At 42.5% G+C, this 25,200-nt stretch overlaps 1 protein-coding gene across 1 annotated transcript in view; it reads right to left on the reverse strand.

The window, feature by feature from the left end:
- Positions 1-368: 368 nt before the first annotated feature.
- Positions 369-25,200, reverse strand: part of NEK11 (NIMA related kinase 11) — a gene marked incomplete at its 3' end in the record, with an annotated part of 277,346 nt that continues 252,514 nt past the window's right edge. The window contains 1 exon segment of the mRNA XM_079705252.1: positions 369-636. Coding sequence (XP_079561378.1) covers positions 369-636 — 268 coding nt within the window.

A 25,200-nucleotide genomic window follows, 5' to 3' on the forward strand; every position in this document is an offset into this window, starting at 1 on the left:
GCCCAGTGTGGCTGAGGCTGGGGTCCAACACCCTTCAGGGGCAGGTGCCCACAGACTGTGGAGACCCAGAGCAGTCGGGTGCTGAGCCTGTCCTCCAAGTGGAAACAGTGAAGAGCAGGTACTTCTCCCAGGCCAAGGTCAGGGTGGTCCAACCCTGCTGGAAACCCCAAGGGCACACAAGCGGGAATGCTTTTCAGGAAGCCAAACTTGACCCATCTCACAGTATAGACCCAACAACACTAATTAGCCCAGGTTTACTACTCCCTAAAGGAGTCATTCCATTTGACAAGGGATTGAGAGTAGAGACAACAGCTCCAGCTCTGTACCCAGTTCCCAGAACAGAGTCCAGCATACGTGCTGACGGATGCTCACAGGCATTTGTCCACTTGAAGCTGCTTGTTTCTGACATTTGCTTTGCGATGGTTCTGGAGAAGAGTGGCCCCTTCTCCGCTTGTGATCAGCAACTGCTCCTCAAAGTAGAGCCACTGGTCAACCTCAGAACAGTCACTGGCTCGAGGCACGACTGTTTCCAGAGCCACCCAGACCTCTGCCTTGCTGGCTTTCTGCTGCCTTGCTCTCTTGAAGTAACTGTAGACCTCCTCAAACACCTCCGTCCCCAGCTTCTGCACAGCTGATCTGCCAAGCAAGTTAGGAAAGAGTAAGAAGTGTTACATATTGAGATCATTTTAGAGAAAATGTACCGTCAGCCCTCCATGTCGCGGGTGGTTGAATCTGGGGGTGCGGAACCCGAGGACACAGATGGCCGACTGTGCTGCCATTTTATACAAGGGAATTGAGCATCCGTGGATTTTGTTATATGTGAGGAGAGTTTCCTGAAACCAGTCCTCTGTGGATACTGAGGAACAACTGCATTTTAAAAGCATTTAATACACAAATAACATTGTAACCCTGGGATTTAGAGAAAAACAAGACCTTGAACACTCAACAATATTCAACAGATACTTCTTGAATGTTTATTACATGGCAATTACCCTTCTAGGAACTATGAATACAGCATTCAACAAGTGAGGCAAATTCTGGCCTTCATGGAGCTTACCTTCTAGGGCAGTGGCCCCCAACCTTTTCGGCACCAGGGACCGGTTTCTTGGAAGACAATTTTTGCACGGACGGGGGTGGGTGGGGATGGTCCAGGCAGTAATGCGAGCGATGGGGAGCGGCAGATGAAGCTTTGCTTGCTCGCCTGCCCGCCGCTCACCTGCTGTGCGGCCCGGTTCCTAACAGGCTGCGGCCCGGGGGTTGGGGACCCCTGTTCTAGGGTAGAGAATAAACAGGTAACTAATAAGATGCATACATAATATAATAGGTGGTGCTAAGTGCAATGAAGAATAAAGCAGGGTGAGAGATGGAGAAGGTGGGTGGACACGGCAGCCCTCTCTGAGGAGGGGTCGTTGACAGAGACCCACAGGAAGTGAGCCAGTATTGGTGGGAAGAGGTGAGGGGACCTTGAGGCTGAACCGTGCAGAAGAAATATCCAGAAGGCGAGTGTGTCCGGAGTCAAGCAAACAAAAGGAAGAGGATGGTTGGGATATGAAATCAGAAATAATGATAATGAGAACAATCAAATGATAATGAGGAGAGAGAGGCAGAGGAGGGGAGAAGAATAGTCCTATTACCCACCCGCTAGGCACTTTTCTACCCACTTACCCTTTACAACAGCTCTGTAAGGGAGACATTTTTTAAAATCCCTATTTTACAGATGAAGAGACTGAGGCTTAAAGGCTTAAAGGTAATTTGGCCAAGTTCCCACGGAGGCCAGTGCTCACTTCCATACTTGCCCCAGTCCTGGTCCATGTGGAGCCACAATCTGTGTTATAATCATATTGCCACACCTGGAGTGTCTATTTTGCCTCTGTTTCCCCTCATCTCTAGCCAGGGTCGTAAACTAAAGGCTTATGGGCTAAGCTTGGCATGGGACGTGTTTTTTTCCATCAGCACCATGTTCTCTTTTCTCCTGTTTTATTCATATTTTTTACACTTGAATGTGAAAATCTTCAGGCTGGGCCTGCCCTCCACACTCTCTATTTTCTGCCTCTTCTTCACTCACCTCCCTCACTCCTGACCATTTTATCCTAGGCTGCGTCCACCTGCCTGACTCAAGGGCACTCGAGTGTCGAGAATTTTGTTTTACAGTTCACAATTGTTAATGGCTCCATACTGCTCCACTGAATCTGTGTGCCGACACTTTCCTAATCACTCCTCCACCATTCATTTAGTTTTTTTTCACAATAACACTGTATGGACGCCCTTAGGAACATAGCTTTTTCATTTAGGGGAATCTTTTCTGGCATCAAACTTCTAGAAGTGGAGCTAATTACATAAGCGTGTCCACCCCTGTGAAAATTCATATATACACTTATGATTCATGCCCTTTTCTGTATATGTATTGAGTTTGATTAAAAAATAAAATATTTTGTGAGAACAGATTAGGTTGATGTATATAGAGTCATCCCTCAGTATTGGCAGGGGATTGGTCCCATGACTCCCTGCAGATAACAAAACCCATGGATGCTCAAGTCCCTTATATAAAATGGCATAGTATTTGCATATAACCTACCCACACATCATCTCTAGATTACTTAAAATACCTAATACAACGTAAATGCTATGTAAATAGCTGTAAATACAATGTAAATGCTATGTAAATTGTTGCTGGTTTGCAGCAAATTCAAGTTTTGCTCTTTGGAACTTTCTGGAATTTTTTTTTTCAAATATTTTTGATCCCCAGTTGAAGTCATGGTTGCAGAACCCATGCATACTAAGGGCCAAGTATAAATATTTTTATAACTTTTTAACTGTGAATAAATGTTTCTTTATTCTTCATTTCAATGGATTTGGTGAAAAGAAAAATCAGAGGTTGTTTTTTGTTTTCCAAAATTTTTAAAGCATTACTGCTAGACAGTAATGATGGTAATGTTGACAATAACATTGAAGGCATTATTTCATTCATTTTTTATGCTTTTGTTGTACAGTAATATTCAACCTTGTAATCCCTAGAACACAAGGATCTGGGTTAGGTATTGTGGCAGATAAAAAGAAGTAATTGATCCTGCTCTAGTTTAGAGACTTGTAATTACAATGCAAGATATATGCATCTTAAGTTTTAACTAACATTTTTATAGTACTTCAGAACTTGCAAAATGCTTTTACATTTATTATCACAAATGACCCTTGTGAACTAGACAATACATTGATCATTTATCTCCATTTTACAGATGAGAATAAGTAGGCTGACTTTCACAAATTAACACAACCACTAGGTTGATGGAACTTGAACTCAAACACAAGTCTTGGAACTTCAAGTGCTAGAGAGATAAGCAGCCCTAGGGCCCCACATCCTCCAGCTTGTGTAGGTTTCCCAACTCTGCCAAGAGATTATCAGAACCAATCCCAGGATGCCTCACATCCCTAGTCACCTCAGCCACTTGCAGAAATCCAAGCTTTCCTTGCTGACATGTACCAAACCATGGTCAGATCCTACCACTTCCCTGCCTCACAGACTCATATAACATTAGGGTCTGATCTCTTCTCTACTCTCATTTATCAAGTTGTGTATAATCTGTCTCCTGCTTTCTTCCACCAACCTGCTCTGTCTTGTCCACAGTCTGTCTTAGCCACTAGGCTCCAATCACACCTACCTCCTTTCTGTTCCTTAAATACAACCCAAGCCTTGTTCCCACCTCCAGGCCTTTGCACTAGCTGTACCCTCTTCCCTGAAATGCCTTTCCCTTTGATCTTCACATAACTGCCTCCTTCTTGCCATTCAGATCTCAGCTTACATATCTCCTTCTTGGAGAAACCATCCTTGACCACTGAGTCTAATGGATCCATCCAGTTATTCTACAGGATCACATTGCCTGAACCATTTGCACAGCACCTGTCACTCTCTGGTATTTTTCTTCTATCTTTTTGTGTATATTTGTTTACTGTTACTCCCCTAATTACCCTATTCCCCTAATTAGCATACAGATTCCATAAAGGAGGGACTCGGTACCTAGAACAGGACCAGGCATGCAGCAGGTGTTCAGGAAATACTTGGGGAATGAAGGAACAACCCAGACAGCCACTAATTATCATCAAATAGTGTCTCATGAAAGTTTACTGTTGGGAAAATCAGGGAACACCCAGTGGAGGAGAAGGGGGCACTGTAACAACTGGAGAACTGTGGGTGGGAGCCAACCGTGGGAGCAGCGGGAGAACAGTGAGGCAGCCTGGCATGTACGGAGGACGCGCGAAGAAGAGGGTGAGAACCACATGAACACAACATTAAAGAAACCTTAGCATGTAATTATTAATATTAACCATTGATGATAAAGAAGCCCCAAAATGTTCCCTGAAAACATAAAAAAATAACTAACAGTTCTTGAGTTTTCTCTGTGTGCCAGGTTCCATTCTGAGCATTGTCTCAGATCATCCTTTTAAATCCTCATAACAACAGTATGGATAGACATGATCGTTATTCCCATTTTACAGATGAGATAGAGGAGGGTATTAAATAACTTGCCCACTGCCACCTAGCTTTGAAGTGGTGGAGCTGGAATGTGAGTCCTAGTAGTTTCACTCCAGAACTCATTCTTTTCATCACTATGATATGGACTTTGGATTGAGAGACCAGAGTTGGATCCTGGCTCTCCCTTTCACTGGCTGTGTGATCTTGGGCCAGTTACTTGACCTCTCTGAGCCTTGGGTTTTTCATATTTAAGTGGAGGTTACACACACAGACACACACACACACACACACATTTTAGCAGAGTACCTGTCACCTACCAGGAACCCGATAGCCATTGTTTTTACTATCATGTACATTATTGTTGCTTTCCCAATGGTGAATTGCACAGTAATCCTATTTCAGTTTAACTGGAAGCTTCAAGTAATTTTGTAGTTCTACTGCCAGTTAAGACACTATTTTAGGGGACTTCCCTGGTGGTGCAGTGGTTAAGGCTCTGCACTCCCAATGCATGGGGTGGGGGTTTGACCCCTGGTCAGGGAACTAGATCCCACATTCATGCCACAACTAAGGAGCCCACCTGCCACAACTAAGGAGCCCGCCTACTGCAACTAAGACCTTGTGCAACCAAATAAATTAAAACAAAAAAAGATACTATCTTAAATATTTTTTATCTTTTCTAACTGAATTTGAAAAAAAAATGACATAAAAAGTCTGGTGGCAGTGGGAGTTTAAAAAAGAAGTAATTTTGTAGAAGTAATCATGAAAACCAAAACCGAGTTTAGCAGAAAGCATTAAGAAACACAGATTATTCTTCAGACAGTTTAAGGAAACTTGAAAATGATTTTACAGAATATAAAAATTCCTGCACATCACATATGTATGAGGTACTGCAGGAATAGAATGGCGCCATGAGCTTTCCCTTTAACACCTCTATCTTGATGATCACTGGTGCTAACAAGTACCAGGAACCTTTATGAAAGATAGATTTTGTACCCCTTCTCTCCATGTCTAGTATTTCAAATGGCTGTCTCTGAATCTGGTGGGCAGAGACAGGACAGATCTCTGCACAGAGACAGACGACTGCATTTTCCATGCTTGGGCGACATGTGGCACCCCCAGATGGGACGTGTGACTTTCAGGCCCTTTGTGAAAATGGTATTGCCTTCTGCTCTGTGCCCTGGGCACAGATTCTTGTTTGTTGGGTACCCTGCTATAGCTAATCATTCCTGGAAGGGTTATTTTATTTGTGATCTAAACATCTTCTAGTAAATGTAGATGAATAAACTGTCTAAAAAGCAAAATCCATCTAGGTATAATTTATGAGACACACATAATATATAGGGCATTGAAAGGTTAAGAGTAAACAAATCTAAAAAAAAGACATGCCAGGCAAATAATAACCAAAAGAAATCTGGGGTAGCTATATTAATATGAAACAAAATAGATTTTAAGGGGAAAAAAAGCATTATTAGAATAAAGAATGCCACTAGACAATGAAAACCATTCAACTTACCAGGAAGAAATAAGAATTCTAAACTCACATGTATCTAATAAAGTAGAATCAAAACACATCAAGCACTACAGGGAGAAACTGTCAGTTACATCCTCATAATGTAGGATTTCAATACACCTTGCTCAGTTATTGATGGAAAGCATTTGAAAAATTAGTAATAGAAAATCTGGATATACTTAATAAGCTAAATTTAATAGATATACATAGGGCCCTCTCCCTCCTGATGATTAGAGAACCTACACTCTTCCCAGACTCTCATGTAACATTTACAAAAACTGACCATATACTAGACAATTCAAGTCTCCACACATTTCAAATAATTGATTTTATACAAAATCTAGTTATCTGACCACAATACAATTGTTAGAAACCTGTAACAAAAATATGGAGTAAACAGTTCTGTGTTTGTAAATTTATTTATTCTAAATAAATTGTGGGTCAATCAAGAAATTAGGCATGCCATTAAACAAACTTATTTTAAGCCAAAAGAAAAGTGACAGGTGTGTTAGCATTGTAAGATTGCAGCATAAATTTACTTTGACACTCGGAAAATAGGCTGTAATATGTCTGCAATGATGTGTTCCAGTATTTTAGGAATCATAAAATAGAAAATTCTATTTAAGGGGACTCTCTTGCTGTTATCTAAGATTTGGAAAGAGAGGGGAGTGTTCCTTGTGTTGTTTAAGGGGAAAAGGGGGTTCTAGGTTTGTTTTTTCAAAGGGAGGGGGGCAGGAACCATCCCTTTAGTTAGGTGGATATCTCAAATAAAAAGAACTTACATTTTCAAATGAAAAAAGTATATTTTAATCCTTTTTCATCTATTTGTCCTATGCTTCATATCCTTGATCAATGTTATCCTCTTGTTCAAAGTATTTTAAGTGTTTAAGAGATCTTAAATATCATCTTAGTCCATATGGTTCATTTACAGGCTGGTGCTCTTTGGGCTGGATCACCACCCTGCACAGGCCAGTGGCAGACACAGGGGAGCTGAAGGAAGCCTCCTACGGTTCTAAAGAAGCTCCAGCTGCCTGGGGAAACCCCCAGTATATATATTTGGCTGATTCTCCAGCTGAAAAACCATTAAACCGCAGGGGAGCACTTCGGCCCTCCCCTGCCTAGCTCCTCCAAACTCAATCTCTCATCCCCCAAACTCCTTTACTGACCTCTTCTCATGTTTACTTGCTCTTTGTAAGCAATATATTTATCATATCTATTTATTTTCCCATCAGCTATTGATTGCTCTGTGTGCTCTCTATCTCTCTCTCAGGGGCTCTAAAGAAGAGGTCTGTGTCTGTGTAGTTCTATAAGGATGGCAAACAAAATGTCCTCACATTTTAAATATTATTTTAGTTTGGAAGCCGTCTCACACTTAGAGAAGAGTTACAGGTATAGTTCAAAGAACACTTTTTTGACTTAAGCCTTTTGAGAATAAGTTGCTGACCTGATGCCCCTTTCTCCCATACTTCGTGTGTATTCTTTACAAATAAAGATACTCTCTTACATAGTCACAGACCAGCCATCAAAATCACGAAATTACCACTGATATATTACTGTCATCTAATTCTCTAATCCATTCAGGTTTCCCCAGTTGTCCAGTAATGCCCCTTATAATAAAAGGATCTGGGTCAAAATAATTATGTTGCATTTATTTGTCAAGTCTCTTTAATCTCCTTTAATGACCTTGACACTTTCAAAGGTTTGAAGCAAGTTGTTTTGTAGACTGTCCATCAATTTGCATTGTCCTTGCCCATGGGACTTACCAAGTCTAGCTATCCCTCCTTTTACATATTGGCCTGAAAGACAGGAGTAGAGCCTTCTATTACCTCAGGGCATTCTTTGAGAGCTCCACCTGCACCCCTTCAAGAAGGTTCTCTCTTCTCTAGAGTCCAAAAAATGCCCTGGTGGTAATAGTATCTTGGTGCTTAGTTCATGATTCCTCCCTACAGCTTTGTTCCCAGTGTCCTGTGAGAAATAAGGGATCTCCTAAGGGAAAGGAAGCAGCTTGTGAAGTAAGTTTCCAGACATTCAGGAAAGAATTCCCTGAACATTCTACCCACTTGATATCTCCACTTGAGTGTCTGGTAGGCATCTTACAGTTATCACGCCCAGTTGAATTGCTGATCTTCCCTCCATATCATCCTAGTGCTGCAGCCTTGCCCATGTCTGTTCATGTCAGTTCCTGCCTTCCAATTTCTCAGGCCACAAACCTTTAGGTCACCCTTGATTTGTCTCTCCCTGTCACACTCCAATGGTCCACTGTCTCTCATAATCAGACCAGTTATTAAATCCTATTGGCTCTCACCATTTCCATCACTACCACCCTGGTCCAAGCTGCCATGCTCTCTCACCTGACTGCTTCAATAGTCTCTCAACTGGTCTCCTGATTCTACCTTCACTCCCCTAGAGTCTGTTGTCAACTCAGCAGCCAGAGTGACCCAGATCCCTTCCTCCTCTGCTCAAAACCCTCTTTTGGGCTCCCCATCTCACCCAGAGTAAAGTCAAGGTCCTTCTGGTGGTCTAGAATATCCTGAACGATCTTCCCGCCATACCTCTGCAAACACATCTCTTCCCTCCCTCTCCTCACTCACTCCATTCCAGCTACACTGACCCCCTTGACCTTCCCTGAACACACTGGGCACATCCCATGCCAGGGTCTTTGCACTTGCTGGTCCCTCTGACTAGAATGCTCTTTCTCCAGATATCCATATCTCTTTTCTTCATCATCTCCAAGTCTTTGCCCTGGTGTCATCTTTTCAGAGACCTACCCTGACCACCTTCTTTAAAACTGTAAACTTTACCCCCATTCTGCACTGCCAGTCCACCCTGCCTGCTTCGTATTTTCTTCTTAACATTGTTACTTTCTACTGTACTCTGCTTCCCCTTTATGATTTGTCAATCACCCCATTTGAAAATAAGGTCCACAGGGCAGGGATTATTTTCACCTTTTTTGATCACTGATCCCACTGCTTGGAATAGCCCTGGCACAGAACAAGTACACAATAAATACTTGTCCGATGAATGAATATATACCTTAAAAGCCAAGTAAGGAAGGAATAAGGTGATGTAATACAATTTTATTTTAAAATATTTGCATCTGAGGTGGGGGTCAAGGTGGTGAAGTAGGAAGACCCTGAGCTCCCCTCCTCACGTGGACACACCAAAGTTACAGCTACTCACAGAGCAACTACCGCTGAGAACAACCTGAAGATTAGCAGGACAAATTTTCCACAATTAAAGACGTAAAGAAGGAACCACAATGAGCTGGTAAGAGTGGCAAAAACGGGTCCAGCCATATCCCCTGGTTGGTGACCCACTGGCAGCCACAAGCCACTGGGCTGCACAGCCAGCAGGGGGTCAGCCTGCTTATGAGCATGATCACAGTGGTAGGTCCCACCACATCAGAAGTGCACACGCGGCTGACGCAAGGAGCACCCCTAGGGCACATAGGTCCGAGGGGAGTGTGCTGCTGGGCTTCACAGGACGTCTCCTGTAAGGACGTCTCCACTTCTCCAAGATCAGAAGACATAATGGACCTGCCTGATACGTAGAAATAAACACAGAGAAGTAGGGGAAATGAGGAGGCAGAGGAATATGTGCCATACACACACACACACACACACACACATACACACAATGGAAAAGCCACTGAAAAGAATGAAATCTTGCCACTTTCGATAACTTGGATAAATCTAGAGGGTATTATGCTACATGAAACAAGTCAGACAGAGAAAGACAAATGCCATATGATTTCACTTACGTGTGGAATCTAAAAACAAAACAAATGAACAAACAAAAAGAAAACAGACTCATAGATACAGAGAACAAACAGGTGGTTCCCAGAGGGGTGGGGTGGGGTGAAATAGGTGAGGGGAATGAAGAGATACAAACTTCCAGTTATAAAATTAAAAAGTCTCAGGGAGCTGTTGTACAGCACAGTGAATGTCATCAAAGGTGCTCTAATAGCTTTGTTTGGGGACAGATGGTTACTAGACTTATTGGGGCCATCATTTTGTAATGTATTTAAATGTCGAATCACTATGTTTTACACTTGAGACTAACATAATATTGTACATCAACTACATTAAAAGATAAAAATAAAAATATATGCATCCCTAGTATTTGTTCTAAGAATTAGCACATAGTGAAATTACAACCTAATTCTGCAAAGTGTAAGATTACTTCTGTGATTTTTTTTTTTACTTCTGTGATTTTTACTTGTTTTCCAAATTGTTTTTTAAGATAAAACTCTGATCAAGTGTAGTTTTCAGTATTTCTTATGTTATTTTCATCCTATTTCAAGTGGATTGGCTTTATGGGGCCTGTACGATCATCTGTGGATAAAAATGACCTCATATTTCTCTGAGTGGAAAGGAACAAGCTTTGTTTTTTGTTTTTTTAATTTATTTTTTTAATTAATTATTTTTAACATCTTTATTGGAGTATAATTGCTTTACAATGGTGTGTTAGCTTCTGCTTTATAATAAACTGAATCAGCTATATGTATACATATATCCCCATATCCCCTCCCTCTTGCGTCTCCCTCCCTCCCTCCCAATCCCACCCCTCCAGGTGGTCACAAAGCACCGAGCTGATCTCCCTGTGCTATGCGGCTTCTTCCCACTACCTTTCTATTTTACATGTGGTAGTGTATATATGTCCATTGTTTTCTTAAAATAATTCTGTGTGGAAGGGGCTGTGTCCCTGCCGTCCTCTTTCACACTTTCACACCGCGGCATCTGGAGAGCTGCTTAGCCGGCTGCCCCGCCGCACGTGCGAGGCCTCGGAGAAGGATGGAGGGAGTGAGCAGCCGAGGCGATGCCCTTCTACCGCCGTCACCCTCTGCCGTGAGAGTTAAATACGGCAGAGAGCAGCAGCCGAGGGCATTGTAGCCTCCTGTTCTAAACGATATTTTAGCTTAGCAGCAGAAAATGTTTGACACCATCCCCCCTCCTAGAAAAATCACAAGCAGTTTCTGTTCAGGGAGAAGGAATGAGTTTCCACCCGTTCCGCAGCATCATCAAAGCTCCCTTAGCCCTGTCCCTTAGTAAGGACTAACAGGAAAGTCTCTCTCTTACCTTGGGGTTGATTTGCTTTGCAAACCTTTCCTCTGCCCAGTAGAAGTTCCCCAATAATGGCTACATTTACATTTTTGTTTCCAGATTAATTAACCACTTGAGGAGTGTAAAACTGAAAACAGTTTTCTGATCTGCTCCCTCACTGGGCTTGGGGCCCCCTGGGGACAGAGGGCCTTTCTTAGTCATCCTTGTACCCAGCATGGTCCTGGCACAAACCTGCCCCTATGTTATTTATTCATTCAGCAGATTTTTTTTTTTTTTTTTTTGCAGTCGCGGGCCTCTCACTGTTGTGGCCTCTCCCATTGCGGAGCACAGGCTCTGGACGCACAGGCTCAGCGGCCATGGCTCACGGGCCCAGCCGCTCCGCGGCATGTGGGATCTTCCCGGACCGGGGCACGAACCCGTGTCCCCTGCATCGGCAGGCAGACTATCAACCACTGCGCCAGCAGGGAAGCCCTCAGCAGATTTTTAATGAGTGCCTAGCGCATGCCAAGTTCTAAGAAGCAGCCATAAGCCTGTGACCTCACAGAACTCATATTTTAGTGGCAAGATGACAGATATTAAACAAATAAACAAACAAATAAGGTAATTTCAGATTTTTGTCATTGCTGCAAAGAAAATAAAACGGGGAAATGGAAGAGTGAGAGCAGGGTGCCTAGAATAGGGTGTGAGCCCCGCAGCAAGGTGGCGGCAGGCAAGGCGCTTCTAGGGGGCCTGGTACAGGCCACTTGGTGACCGCCAGGCCCTGTCATTTTGAACCAGCTCCCCCATCTTCTTGACTGACCCTCATGCAGAGGAGGCAAGGCCCACCATGAACATTTGTGGGGATACAGCAAGAGGACCAGTGGAGGCCCACACATCTAAATATTTATAAGTTATGAACCAAGCTAACAAACTGTTAAATAAAATATGACCTACCTTCTTACCCTGACAAATTAACTTCATAGAGACCTGGAAGGCCAGCTTCAGTATTCTCAGACTCCTCCAAGTTCTGCAATGGAATATGACAGAGCTGGGTGTGCCAGCCCCCCCGACCCTCATCCCTAGATGTACATCCCGACCCTGCCCCCATCTTTCCCCAGCCTGGCTCTATCTCCCACTGTGAGGGGTCTCTGCACACACATTTGACACCTCAGCCCCTACGTCCAAGAGCCATTGATGCCTTCTGCAGATAGCCAGCCACCTCAGACGTCGGGGTGTGCAAACCGGCAGCACAGACCACCCCGGGGGGAGGGCCCTGAGTCAGAGGCCCACAGACTCTGGAAATGAGCTGAGGTCATTTGGGCCTAAGAGAATTGCAGGGTTCCAGGTGACCAGGGCATGGTCTAGAAGAGGAGACACAGGCCCTGAGTATGCAGGTCCCCTTGGCCCCATGGGCTCCTTGCTCCATGGGGAGGGATAAGGCTGGAGGATGACCACAGTGGCGGCCTCGACAGCCAGGCCCAGGGCCTAGGGATGGTACTAGAAGGGAGGTTACCTTTGCCAATGTAATTAAGGAAGGCCCCTCTGGGGGGCAGGCATAGGAACGACATTTGAATGGAGACTTGAAAGGTAGGATGAGTCATCCAGGCCAGTATCTGGGAGCAGGGCATTCCCAACTGAGGGAAAAAGAAGTGGCCAGGCAGGTGAAGCTCTGTACGGAAGAAGACTGGGGTGGCTGAGGCCTAACTCAGGGGAGAAGAGTGACAGGAGATGAGGGCAGATGGTGGGGCAGGGGCAGTGACCTTGGAGGCTGAGGTAAGGAGTCCTGCCTTGACCTGGGTGCACGGGAGCCTCTGAAGAGCTGACACGATCTGAGCCCTGTTATAACCAGATCACACTGGTGCTGTGTGAAGTGGATGAATCACAAGGAGCCACTGTCAAGGGCAAATCAACAGATTTGAGCACAACGCAAAATGCTTCAGTGCCTTTGATGTAAGGATCCTTGGGATTAATTCTTCCCCAAGTTTTCGAACCAAGAAAACTCTCCTACTAAGCTGGCTGCTGTTGACTCAGAGGGTTTCTCCTCTTGTGTAGGCTGCCTGCAAGCTCAGAGCTGAGTTGGTGCTTATTTGCAGGGTAAACTGTTCATTTATCAATCTGGCATCCAGTCTCAATTTTATATCTCCTACCCATATACATGTTTTCACAAACTTGTCTCAGAATAGCAAAAATTATAAGTAAAAAACAATAGTAGTTAGAAACATAGGGAGATCTGAGAAGATGGCGGAAGAGTAAGACGCAGAGATCACCTTCCTCCCCAAAGATACATCAGAAATACATTTACACGTGGAACTGTTCCTATAAAACACCTACTGAACGCTGGCAGAAGACCTCAGACCTCCCAAAAGGAAAGAAAGTCCCCACGTACCTGGATAGGGCAAAAGAAAAAAGGATAAACAGAGACAAAAGGATAGGGACGGGACCTGCACCAGTGGAAGGGAGCTGTGAAGGAGGAAAGGTTTCCACACACTAGAAGCCCCTTCGCGGGCGGAGACTGCGGGTGGAAGAGGGGGGAAGCTTCGGAGCCACTGAGGAAAGCGCAGCAACAGGGGTGTGCAGGGCAAAGCGGAGAGACTCCCGCACAGAGGATCGGTGCCGACCGGCACTCACCAGCCTGAGAATCGGTGCCGACCGGCACTCACCAGCCTGAGAGGCTTGTCTGCTCACCCGCCGGGGCGGGAGGGGGTTGGAAGCTGAGGCTCGGGCTTCGGTCGGATCCCAGGGAGAGGACTGGGGTTGGCGGCATGAACACAGCCTGAAGGGGTTAGTGCACCACGGCTACCCGGGTGGGAGTCTGGGAAAAAGTCTGGAGCTGCCAAAGAGGCAAGAGACTTTTTCTTCCCTCTTTGTTTCCTGATGCGCGCGGAGAGGGGATTAAGAGCGCTGCTTAAAGGAGCTCCAGAGACGGGCGCGAGCCGCGGCTAAAAGCGCGGACCCCAGAGACGGGCATGAGACGCTAAGGCTGCTGCTGCCGCCACCAAGAAGCCTGTGTGCGAGCACAGGTCACTGTCCACACCTCCCCTCTCGGAGCCTGTGCAGCCCGCCACTGCCAGGGTCCTGGGATCCAGGGACAACTTCCCCGGGAGAGCGCACGGCACGCCTCAGGCTGGTGCAACGTCACGCCGGCCGCTGCCGCCGCAGGCTCACCTCTCATCCGGACCCCTCACTGGCCGCGGCCTGAGTGAGCCAGAGCCCCCGAATCAGCGGCTCCTTTAACCCCGTCCTGTGTGAGGGAAGAACACACGCCCTCAGGCAACCTACACGCAGAGGCGGGACCAAATCCAAAGCTGAACCCCGGGAGCTGTGCGAACAAAGAAGAGAAAGGGAAATCTCTCCCAGCAGCCTCAGGAGCAGCGGATGAAAGCTCCACAATCGGAGCTTCCCTGGTGGCACAGTGGTTGAGAGTCCGCCTGCCGATGCAGGGGACACGGGTTCGTGCCCTGGTCCGGGAGGATCCCACATGCCGCGGAGCGGCTGGGCCCGTGAGCCATGGCCGCTAAGCCTGAGCGTCCAGAGGCTGTGCTCCGCAATGGGAGAGGCCCGTGCACAAAAAAAAAAAAAAAAAAGCTCCACAATCAACTTGATGTACCCTGCATCTGTGGGATACCTGAATAGACAACGCATCATCCCAAATTGAGGAGGTGAACTTTGGCAGCAACATATATTATTTTTCCCCCTTTTCCTCTTTTTATGAGTGTGTATGTGTATGCTTCTGTGTGAGATTTTGTCTGTATAGCTTTGCTTTCAACATTTGTCCTAGGGTTCTGTCTGTCCGTTTTTTTTTTTAATAAATATTTTTTATTTTAATAACTTTATTTTATTTTACCTTACTTTATCTTATTTTATCCTCTTTCTTTCTTTCTATTTTTTTCTCCCTTTTATTCTGAGCCATGTGGAGGACAGGCTCTTTGTGCTCCAGCCAGGAGTCAGTGCTGTGCCTCTGAGGTGGGAGAGCCAACATCAGGACACTGGTCCAAAAGAGACCTCCCAGCTCCATATAATATCAAATAGTGAAAACCTCCCAGAGATCTCCAACTCAACACCAAGACCCAGCTTCACTCAACGACCAGCAAGCTACAGTGCAGGACACTCTATGCCAAACAACTAGCAAGACAGGAACACAGCCCCGTCCATTAGCAGAGAGGCTGCCTAAAATCAAAATAAGGCCACAGACACCCCAAAACACACCACAAAACGTGGACCTGCCCACCAGAAAGACAAGATCCAGCCTCATCCACCAGAACACAGGCACTAGTCCCCTCCACCAGGAAGCAAACACAACACACTGAACCAAACTTAGCCACTGGGGACAGACACAAAAAACAATGGAAACTCCAAACCTGCAGCCTACAAAAAGGAGACCCCAAACACAGTAAGTTAAGCAAAATGAGAAGACAGAGAAACACACAGCAGAAGAAGGAGCAAGGCAAAAACCGAGCACCTAACAAATGAGGAGGAAATAGGAAGTATACCTAAAAAATAATTCAGAATAATGATAGTAAAGATGATACAAAATCGTGGAAATAGAAAGGAGAAAATACAAGAAATGTTTAACAAGGACCTAGAAGAACTAAAGAGCAAATAAACAAAGATGAAAAACACAATAAATAAACTTAAAAATTCTCTAGAAGGGATCAATAGCAGAATAATTGAGGCAGAAGAATGGATAAGTGACCTGGAAGATAAAATAGTGGAAAAAACTACTGCAGAGCAGAATAAAGAAAAAAGAATGAAAAGAATTGAGGACAGTCTCAGAGACCTCTGGGAGAACATTAAACGCACCAACATACGAATTATAGGGGTCCCAGAAAAAGAAGAGAAAAAGAAAGGGACTGAGAAAATATTTGAAGAGATTATAGTTGAAAACTTCCCTAATATGGGAAAGGAAATAGTTAACCAAGTCCAGGAAGCACAGAGAGCCCCATACAGGATAAATCCAAGGAGAAACATGCCAAGACACATATTAATCAAACTATCAAAAATTAAATACAATAAAATACATATTAAAAGCAGCAAGGGAGAAAAAACAAATAATACATAAGCAAATCCCCATAAGGTTAACAGCTGATCTTTTAGCAGAAACTCTGCAAGCCAGAAGGGAGTGGCAGGACATATTTAAAGTGATGAAGGAGAAAAACCTACAACCAAGATTACTCTACCCAGCAAGGATCTTGTTCACATTTGATGGATAAATTAAAACCTTTACAGACAAGCAAAAGCTGAGAGAGATCAGCACCACCAAACAAGCTCTACAACAAATGCTAAATGAACTTTTCTAGGCAGGAAACACAAGAGAAGGAAAACACCTACAATAACAAACCCAAAACAATTAAGAAAATGGGAATAGGAACATACATATTGATAATTACCTTAAATGTAAATGGATTAAATGTTCCCACCAAAAGACACAGACTGGCTGAATGGATACAAAAAGAAGACCTGTATATATGCTGTCTACAAGAGACCCACATCAGATGTAGGGACACATACAGACTGAAAGTGAGGGGATGGAAAAAGATATTCCATGCAAATGGAAATCATAAGAAAGCTAGAGTAGCAATTCTCATATCAGAAAAAATAGACTTTAAAATAAAGACTATTAGAAGAGACAAAGAAGGACACTACATAATGATCAAAGGATTGATCCAAGAAGAAGATATAACAATTGTAAATATTTATGCACCCAATATAGGAGCACCCCAATACATAAGGCAAATACTAACAGCCATAAAAGTGGAAATCCACAGTAACACATTCTTAGTAGGGGACTTTAACACCCCACTTTCACCAATGGACAGATCACCCAAAATGAAAATAAATAAGGAAACACAAGCTTTAAATGATACATTAAAAAATATGGACTTAATTGATATTTATAGGACATTCCATCCAAAAACAACAGAATACACATTTTTCTCAAGTGCTCATGGAACATTCTCCAGGATAGACCATATCTTGGGTCACATATCCAGCCTTGGTAAATTTAGGAAAATTGAAATCGTATCAAGTATCTTTTCTGACAACAACGCTATGAGACTATATATCAATTATAGGAAAAGAACTGTAAAAGATACAAACACATGGAGGCTAAACAATACACTACTGAATAACGAAGTGATCATTGAAGAAATCAAAGAGGAAATCAAAAAATACCTAGAAACAAATGACAATGGAGACACAATGACCCAAAGCCTATAGGATGCAGCAAAAGCAGTTCTAAGAGGGAAGTTTATAGCAATACAATCCTACCTTAAGAAACAGGAAACATCTAAAATAAACAAACTAACCTTGCACCTAAAGCAATTAGAGAAAGAAGAACAAAAACACCCCAAATTTAGCAGAAGGAAATAAATCATAAAGATCAGATCAGAAATAAATGAAAAAGAAATGAAGGAAACAATAGCAAAGATTAATAAAACTAAAAGCATTTTCTTTGAGAAGATAAACAAAATTGATAAACCATTAGCCAGACTCATCAAGAAAAAAAGAAGACTCAAATCAATAGAATTAGAAATGAAAAAGGAGAAGTAACAACAGACACTGAAGAAATACAAAAATTCATGAGAGATTACTACAAGCAACTCTATGCCAAAAAAATGGACAACCTGAAAGAAATGGACAAATTCTTGCAAATGCACAACCTGCCAAGACTGAATCAGAAAGAAATAGAAAATATGAACAGACCAATCACAAGCACTGAAATTGAAACTGTGATTAAACATCTTCCAACAAACAAAAGCCCAGGACCAGATGGCTTCACAGGCGAATTCTATCAAACATTTAGAGAAGAGCTAACACCTATCCTTCTCAAACTCTTCCAAAATATAGCAGAGGGAGGGACACTCCCAAACTCATTCTACAAGGCCACCATCACCCTGATACCAAAACCAGACAAGGATGTCACAAAGAAAGAAAACGACAGGCCAATATCACTGATGAACATAGATGCAAAAATCCTGAACAAAATAGTAGCAAGCAATCCAACAGCACATTAAAAGGATCATACACCATGATCACATTGGGTTTATTCTAGGAATGCAAGGATTCTTCAAAATATGCAAATCAATCAATGTGATACACCATATTAACAAATTGAAGGAGAACAACCATATGATCATCTCAATAGATGCAGAGAAAGCTTTTGACAAAATTCAACACCCATTTATGATAAAAACCCTCCAGAAAGTAGGCATGGAGGGAATTTACCTCAACATAATAAAGGCCATATATGACAAACCCACAGCCAACATCATCCTCAATGGTGAAAAACTGAAAGCATTTCCATTAAGATCAGGAACAGGACAAGGCTGCCCACTCTCACCACTATTATTCAACATAATTTTGGAAGTTTTAGCCACAGCAATCAGAGAAGAAAAGGAAATAAAAGGAATCCAAATCAGAAAAGAAGAAGTAAAGCTGTCACTGTTTGCAGATGACATGATAATATACATAGAGAATCCTAAAGATGCTACCAGAAAACTACTAGAGCTAATCAATGAATTTGGTAAAGTTGCAGGATACAAAATTAATGCACAGAAATCTCTGGCATTCTTATACACTAATGATGAAAAATTGGAAAGTGAAATTAAGAAAACACTCCCATTTACCATTGCAACAAAAAGAATAAAATACTTAGGAATAAACCTACCTAAGGAGACAAAAGACCTGTATGCAGAAAATTATAAGACACTGATGAAAGAAATTAAAGATGATACAAATAGATGGAGAGATATACCATGTTCTTGGATTGGAAGAATCAACATTGTGAAAATGACTCTACTACCCAAAGCAATCTACAGAGTCAGTGCAATTCCTATCAAACTACCTCTGGCATTTTTCACAGAACTAGAACATAAATTTCACAATTTTTATGGAAACACAAAAGACCCGAATAGCCAAAGCAGTCTTGAGAATGAAAAATGGAGCTGGAGGAATCAGGCTCCCTGACTTCAGACTATACTACAAAGCTACAGTAATCAAGACAGTATGGTACTGGCACAAAAACAGAAATATAGATCAACGGTACAGGATAGAAAGCCCAGAGATAAACCCACGCACATATGGTCAACTTATCTTTGATAAATGAGGCAAGAATATACAGTGGAGAAAAGACAGTCTCTTCAATAAGTGGTGCTGGGAAAACTGGACATGTTAAAACATGTTAAAGTATGAAATTAGAACACTCCCTAACACCATACACAAAATAAGCTCAAAATGGATTAAAGACCTAAATGTAAGGCCAGAAACTATCAAACTCTTAGAGGATAACATAGGCAGAACACTCTATGATATAAATCACAGCAAGATCCTTTTCACCCGCCTCCTAGAGAAATGGAAATAAAGACAAAAATAAACAAATGGGACCTAATGAAACTTCAAAGCTTTTGCACAGCAAAGGAAACCATAAACAAGACCGAAAGACAACCCTCAGAACAGGAGAAAATATTTGCAAATAATGCAACTGACAAAGGATTAATCTCCAAAATTTACAAGCAGCCTATGCAGCTCAATAGCAAAAAAAAAAAAAAAAAACCAATCCAAAAATGGGCAGAAGACCTAAATAGACATTTCTCCAAAGAAGATATACAGATTGCCAACAAACACATGAAAGAATGCTCAACACCATTAATCATTACAGAAATGCAAATCAAAACTACAATGAGATATCACCTCACACCAGTCAGAATGGCCATCATCAAAAAATCTAGAAACAGTAAGTGCTGGAGAGGGTGTGGAGAAAATGGAACCCTCATACACTGTTGGTGGCAATGTAAATTGATACAGTCACTAAGGAGAACAGTATGGAGGTTCCTTAAAAAACTACAAATAGAACTACCATAAGACCCAGCAATCCCACTACTGGGCATATATCCTGAGAAAACCATAATTCAAAAAGAGTCATGTACCACATGTTCATTGCAGCTCTATTTACAATAGCCAGGACATGGAAGCAACCTAAGCGTCCATGAACAGATGAATGGATAAAGAAGATGTGGCACATATATACAATGGAATATTACTCAGCCATCAAAAGAAACAAATTTGAGTTATTTGTAGTGAGGTCAATGGACCTAGAGTCTGTCATACAGAGTGAACTAAGTCAGAAAGAGAAAAACAAATACCGTATGCTAACACATATATATGGAATCTAAAAAAAAAAAAAAAAGAAAAGGTCATGAAGAACCTAGGGGTAAGATGGGAATAAAGACACAGACCTACTAGAGCATGGACTTGAGGTTATGGGGAACGGGAAGGGTAAGCTCTGACCAAGTGAGAGAGTGGCATGGACATATATACACTGCCAGACATAAACTAGATAGCTAGTGGGAAGCAGCCACATGACACAGGGAGATCAACTAGGTGGTTTATGACCACCTAGAGGGGTGGGATAGGGAGGGCGGGAGAGAGGGAGAAGCAAGAGGGAAGAGATGTGGGAACATATGTATATGTATAACTGATTCACTTTGTTATATAGCAGAAACTAACACATCATTGTAAAGCAATTATACTCCAATAAAGATGTTAAAAAGAAAGAAAAGAAAGAAAGAAATATAAGAAGTTGCAACTCAAAACACTGGTACCTGACCAGTAATTCTTTTGGCAATGTGTACACTGGAAGTTGTTTGTTTGTTTTGTTTTGATTGTTTGGTATATTGTAATTGAGGGACAGGTAGCATGGAGCTTTTAAATGCACGTTAACCTTTGCTACTAAAAAATTATAGCGACTTGTTGAGACTCAGTTTCTAATCTTTACAAGCAAATGAATGCCATGGCTTTTCATAACTCTCCCAACTTTATTACAAGAATGTCATAAAATATTTTAAGATATACAAAAATGTGTAAAGTATAATACAATGAACACTCACATATCCAACTCCCAGTTTAAGAATTCAAGCATTAGCAAAGGCAGCTGAAGCTCTGAATTCCCTCCCTAAGTATAACCCCTTCCCAATCCACACTATTCTGAATCTTGTGCTTTATCATCACCAAGCATTTAAAAAATACTTTTATTATATATGTAAGTATGTAACCCTCAAAACAAGTAGCACCGTTCAGTGTGTTTTTACACTTTAAGTGGTATCATACTTGGGTTTTTTCTTGCCTTTTTTGCTCAAAATTTGTGATATTTATCCCCTTTGATGCTGGAGCTCACTGATTATCTGTATGCCATTCCATCACTATTCTGCATTTGTTCTCCTGATGAAGTACCTTTCACGTTGTTTCTACCCCTCCCCCACCTCACTATCACTTTTACTTACAAAGCTGCTGGGGACATTCTTTTTTTTTTTTTTTTTAAACATCCTTATTGGAGTATAATTGCTTTACAATGGTGTGTTAGTTTCTGCTTTTAACAAAGCGAATCAACCATACATATACATATGTTCCCCTATCTCCTCCCTCTCCTCCCTCCCTCCCCTGTCTCCCTCCCACCTTCCCTATTCCACCCCTCTAGGTGGTCACAAAGCACCGAAGTGATCTCTGTGCTGTGCAGCTGTTTCCCACTAGCTATCTATTTTACATTTGCTGGGAACATTCTTGCATACCCTCCTTGGATTCATTATACCTTAAACTACAAAATATACACATGCATGGAAAACTGAGCCTTTCAAATACAGTTCCTACATAAAGTCATTATTTTCAGAGTGATTTACCATCACTCATATTTGATCCTTTATAATGGCTCCAAGGTGGATATTTTATAAGAAGATGCAATCCACAGAGGGATAGAATGATTTAAAAATCAGAATTATGGAACTTTTGAAAAGCCCTGCAAAGTACCAAGGAGTCTATCTAATTGAACACCTTCATTTTATAGACGAGGAAAGTGATTGCAGGGTGGGGAAGGGGCCTCCCCAGTGGTGAGCACTGGGCTTCAGAGTGGATCCTATACTGGTCTCCACCATGATGGACATACATGTGAAATAAATATAATATAAGTAAATCCCTTGCTTTTTCTTCTGTTCTCTAAGACCCACTAAACAATGCATCATGAGACGTGGACCACTCGTAAGTCCTTCCTGGCTGAATTATGACTGTGCTTCCCTTGGTCAATTCAAACCACATTCTTAAATTTTCAAAAGTCAATTCCACCCTAGCTTTGCTGGAGTCGAAGCAAACATCAAAGATAAAATAGATTTTCTAATCAAACACAAGAATAATTGGATTTGCAAAGGGAAATAAATCATAAAGGAAAAGAAATTAGAACATAAATATGTTGGGAAGAATTTCTCAGAACAAGAGTGAGTTATTACAGTTGGGAAACTATGGGTTTCCTTGGAGAAGAATGAATTTTAAAAGCTGCCTGTCATTTGATGAGATTCCGTAAGAATTCCCTCTTTGACTAAACTTTAGTCAGGCTCCTCTGAGTCCATCCTTTCCTCAACAAGGCCTCATCCTTGGCTGCAGTCTCTGTCCCACTGGGCCCAGCTCAGCAAGTATTCCCATGACCTTCATACCTAACCAATTCCCCTTAGTAATCTTCCATCCACTGACCCCTCCCTGCCCACTGGCTACACATCCACAGCTGCCCCTGTTGTATTCAGCATGGAGGTAAATCTCTCTCCCTTATTGCAACAGTCTTGAGTAAATTCTTCCTTGCCTGTTTGATTTCTGTCTGGTGCAATTTTTCTTGGACAGATTCATGTCTCAGTGCCAGAATGTCACTGGGTCCCAGAACACAAACTGCCCATAATTAGGAGGACCGTGTCTTGGTTAACCTGAAAAGGTTTTAATTTCTCCGTCAAATCTGAATGAGATCCTTGCTGGGTACAGTAATCTTGGTTGTAGGTTTTTCCCTTTCATCCCTTTAAATATGTCCTGCCACTCCCTTCTGGCTTGCAGAATTGCTGCTGAAAGATCAGCTCTTAACCTTATGGGGATCACCTTGTATGTTATTTGTTGCTTTCCCTTGCTGCTTTTAATATTTTTTCTTTGTATTTAATTTTTGATAGTTTAATATGTGTCTTGGCATGTTTCTCCTTGGATTTATCCTGTATGGGACTCTCTGTGCTTCCTGGACTTGATTGACTACTTCCTTTCCCATGTTAGGGAAGTTTTCAACTATAATCTCTTCAAATCTGTTCTCTGACCCCTTCTTTTTCTCTTCTTCTTCTGGGACCACTATAATTTGAATGTTGGTGTGTTTAATGTTGTCCCAGCGGTCTCCGAGACTGTCCTCAATTGTTTTCATTCTTTTTTCTTTATTCTGCTCTGCAGTAGTTATTTCCACTATTTTATCTTCCAGGTCACTTATCCATTCTTCTGCCTCAGTTATTCTGCTATTGATCCCTTCTAGAGAATTTTTAATTTCATTTATTGTGTTGTTCATTGTTGCTTGTTTCATCTTTAGTTCTTCTAGGTCCTTGTTAAATGTGTCTTGTATTTTCTCCATTCTGTTTCCAAGATTTTGGATCATCTTTACTATCATTACTCTGAATTCTTTTTCAGGTAGACTGCCTATTTCCTCTTCATTTGCTTGGTCTGGTAGGTTTTTATCTTGCTCCTTCATCTGCTGCATATTTCTCTGTCTTCTCATTTTGCTTACCTTACTGTGTTTGGGGTCTCCTTTTTGTAGGCTGCAGGTTCCTAGTTCCCGTTGTCTTTGGTGTCTGCCCCCAGCGGGTAAAGTTGGTTCAGTGGCTTGTGTAGGCTTCCTGGTGGAAGGGACTGGTGCCTGTGTTCTGATGGGTGGGGCAGGATCTTGTCTTTCTGGTGGGCAGGGCTGCATCCAGTGGTGTGTTTTGGGGTGTCTGTGAACTTAGTATGATTTTAGGCAGCCTCTCTAAATGGGTGGGTTGTGTTCCTGTCTTGCTAGTTGTTTGGTTTAGGGTGTCCAACACTGTAGATTGCTGGTTGTTGAGTGGAGCTCAGTGTTAGTGTTGAGATGGAGATCTCTGGGAGAGCTCTTACCAATTGACATTACGTGGGGCCGGGAGGTCTCTGGCGGATGAATGTCCTTAACTCGGCTCTCCCACCTCAGAGGCTCAAGCCTGACACCCAGCCAGAGCACCAAGACCCTGTCAGCCACATGGCAGATGAGTGGTTTATTACCGAGGATATTGAAACACAGGAACCAACAGCCAGATGAAGAGATTCATAGGTGAGATCGAGGATAAAAAAACTTCAGTCCCCTTGGAGTTTGGAGCCCAACACGGTGGCACATGGAGGCATGCTGCTTCACCAACCTGGAAGTTCTCTGAAACCCCTCCTTTTGGATTTTAATGGTGGCTTCACTACACAACATGGTTGATTAAATCCCTAGGCACTGGTGATTAATTCAAACTCCAGAACCACTTGGTTAACCTGAGATGGTCTCAGTGCGTGCCTGACACAGAAGCACTATCACCAATGTTGCCCGTTCCATTGTCAAAAGGATCCTGGTTTAGACAATAAATTATATGGCCACCCACATGTGATGTGAAATTTACTGGCTAAACTGTCACTGAGGACCTTAATGACAAGAGGACCTGTTGGACTTAAAAACGGTGTTACAGCAACTACAAAGGACACAAGAGAGCAGACTCTTTAAATGAGAACATTCGTTTTTAGTCCTGACTCCCTAGGCATAGTTACATCTGACTTTATGTCCCAAATTAAAATGTTTCTCCATAAATAAAAAATGATTTTCCTCACTTCGTATTTCAAACATGTTCACCCATTGCCTTTATTATACCTCTCCCTTGATGACTGCAGATGGGTTTATCACAGTACATTTTATGAGACATGCATTCCAGAGTGAGAGGGAGGGAGGGAGGAGATAGAGCCTGGGAAAGCCCATGAGGCACAGGTCTTAGGAAAAACAGTGGAGATAAGGGAAGCACTACCTCATTCTCCACTATCATTAAAGGACTGAAATGAATTTGCAAAACAATAACTGAAGCTGACACCTGCTCTTGACAGGTGGGAGCAGATCAAGATTGAGCTGTGCTTTTACTGCTGTGGAAAGAGGGCCAGGCAGGAAGGAATCCCCTACTGCCTCCCACCTGGAAACGCTGTGTTTCTTGTCTTCTTTCCTAACACCAAAGGAGGAGACCCCTCATTAAGGTGAGGTTTGTGAGAAATTTTGAGCAATGTTTTTTTTAGTTACTTCCACTTATTTGAAAATATCTGCAAGAGACCCTTATCCTGCAGAGCTCTCCCACATCCGATGGGATGGGGTGAGA

The sequence above is a fragment of the Hyperoodon ampullatus genome (assembly GCF_949752795.1).
Source record: "Hyperoodon ampullatus genome assembly, chromosome: 5".
NCBI classification, from domain to species: domain Eukaryota; kingdom Metazoa; phylum Chordata; class Mammalia; order Artiodactyla; family Ziphiidae; genus Hyperoodon; species Hyperoodon ampullatus.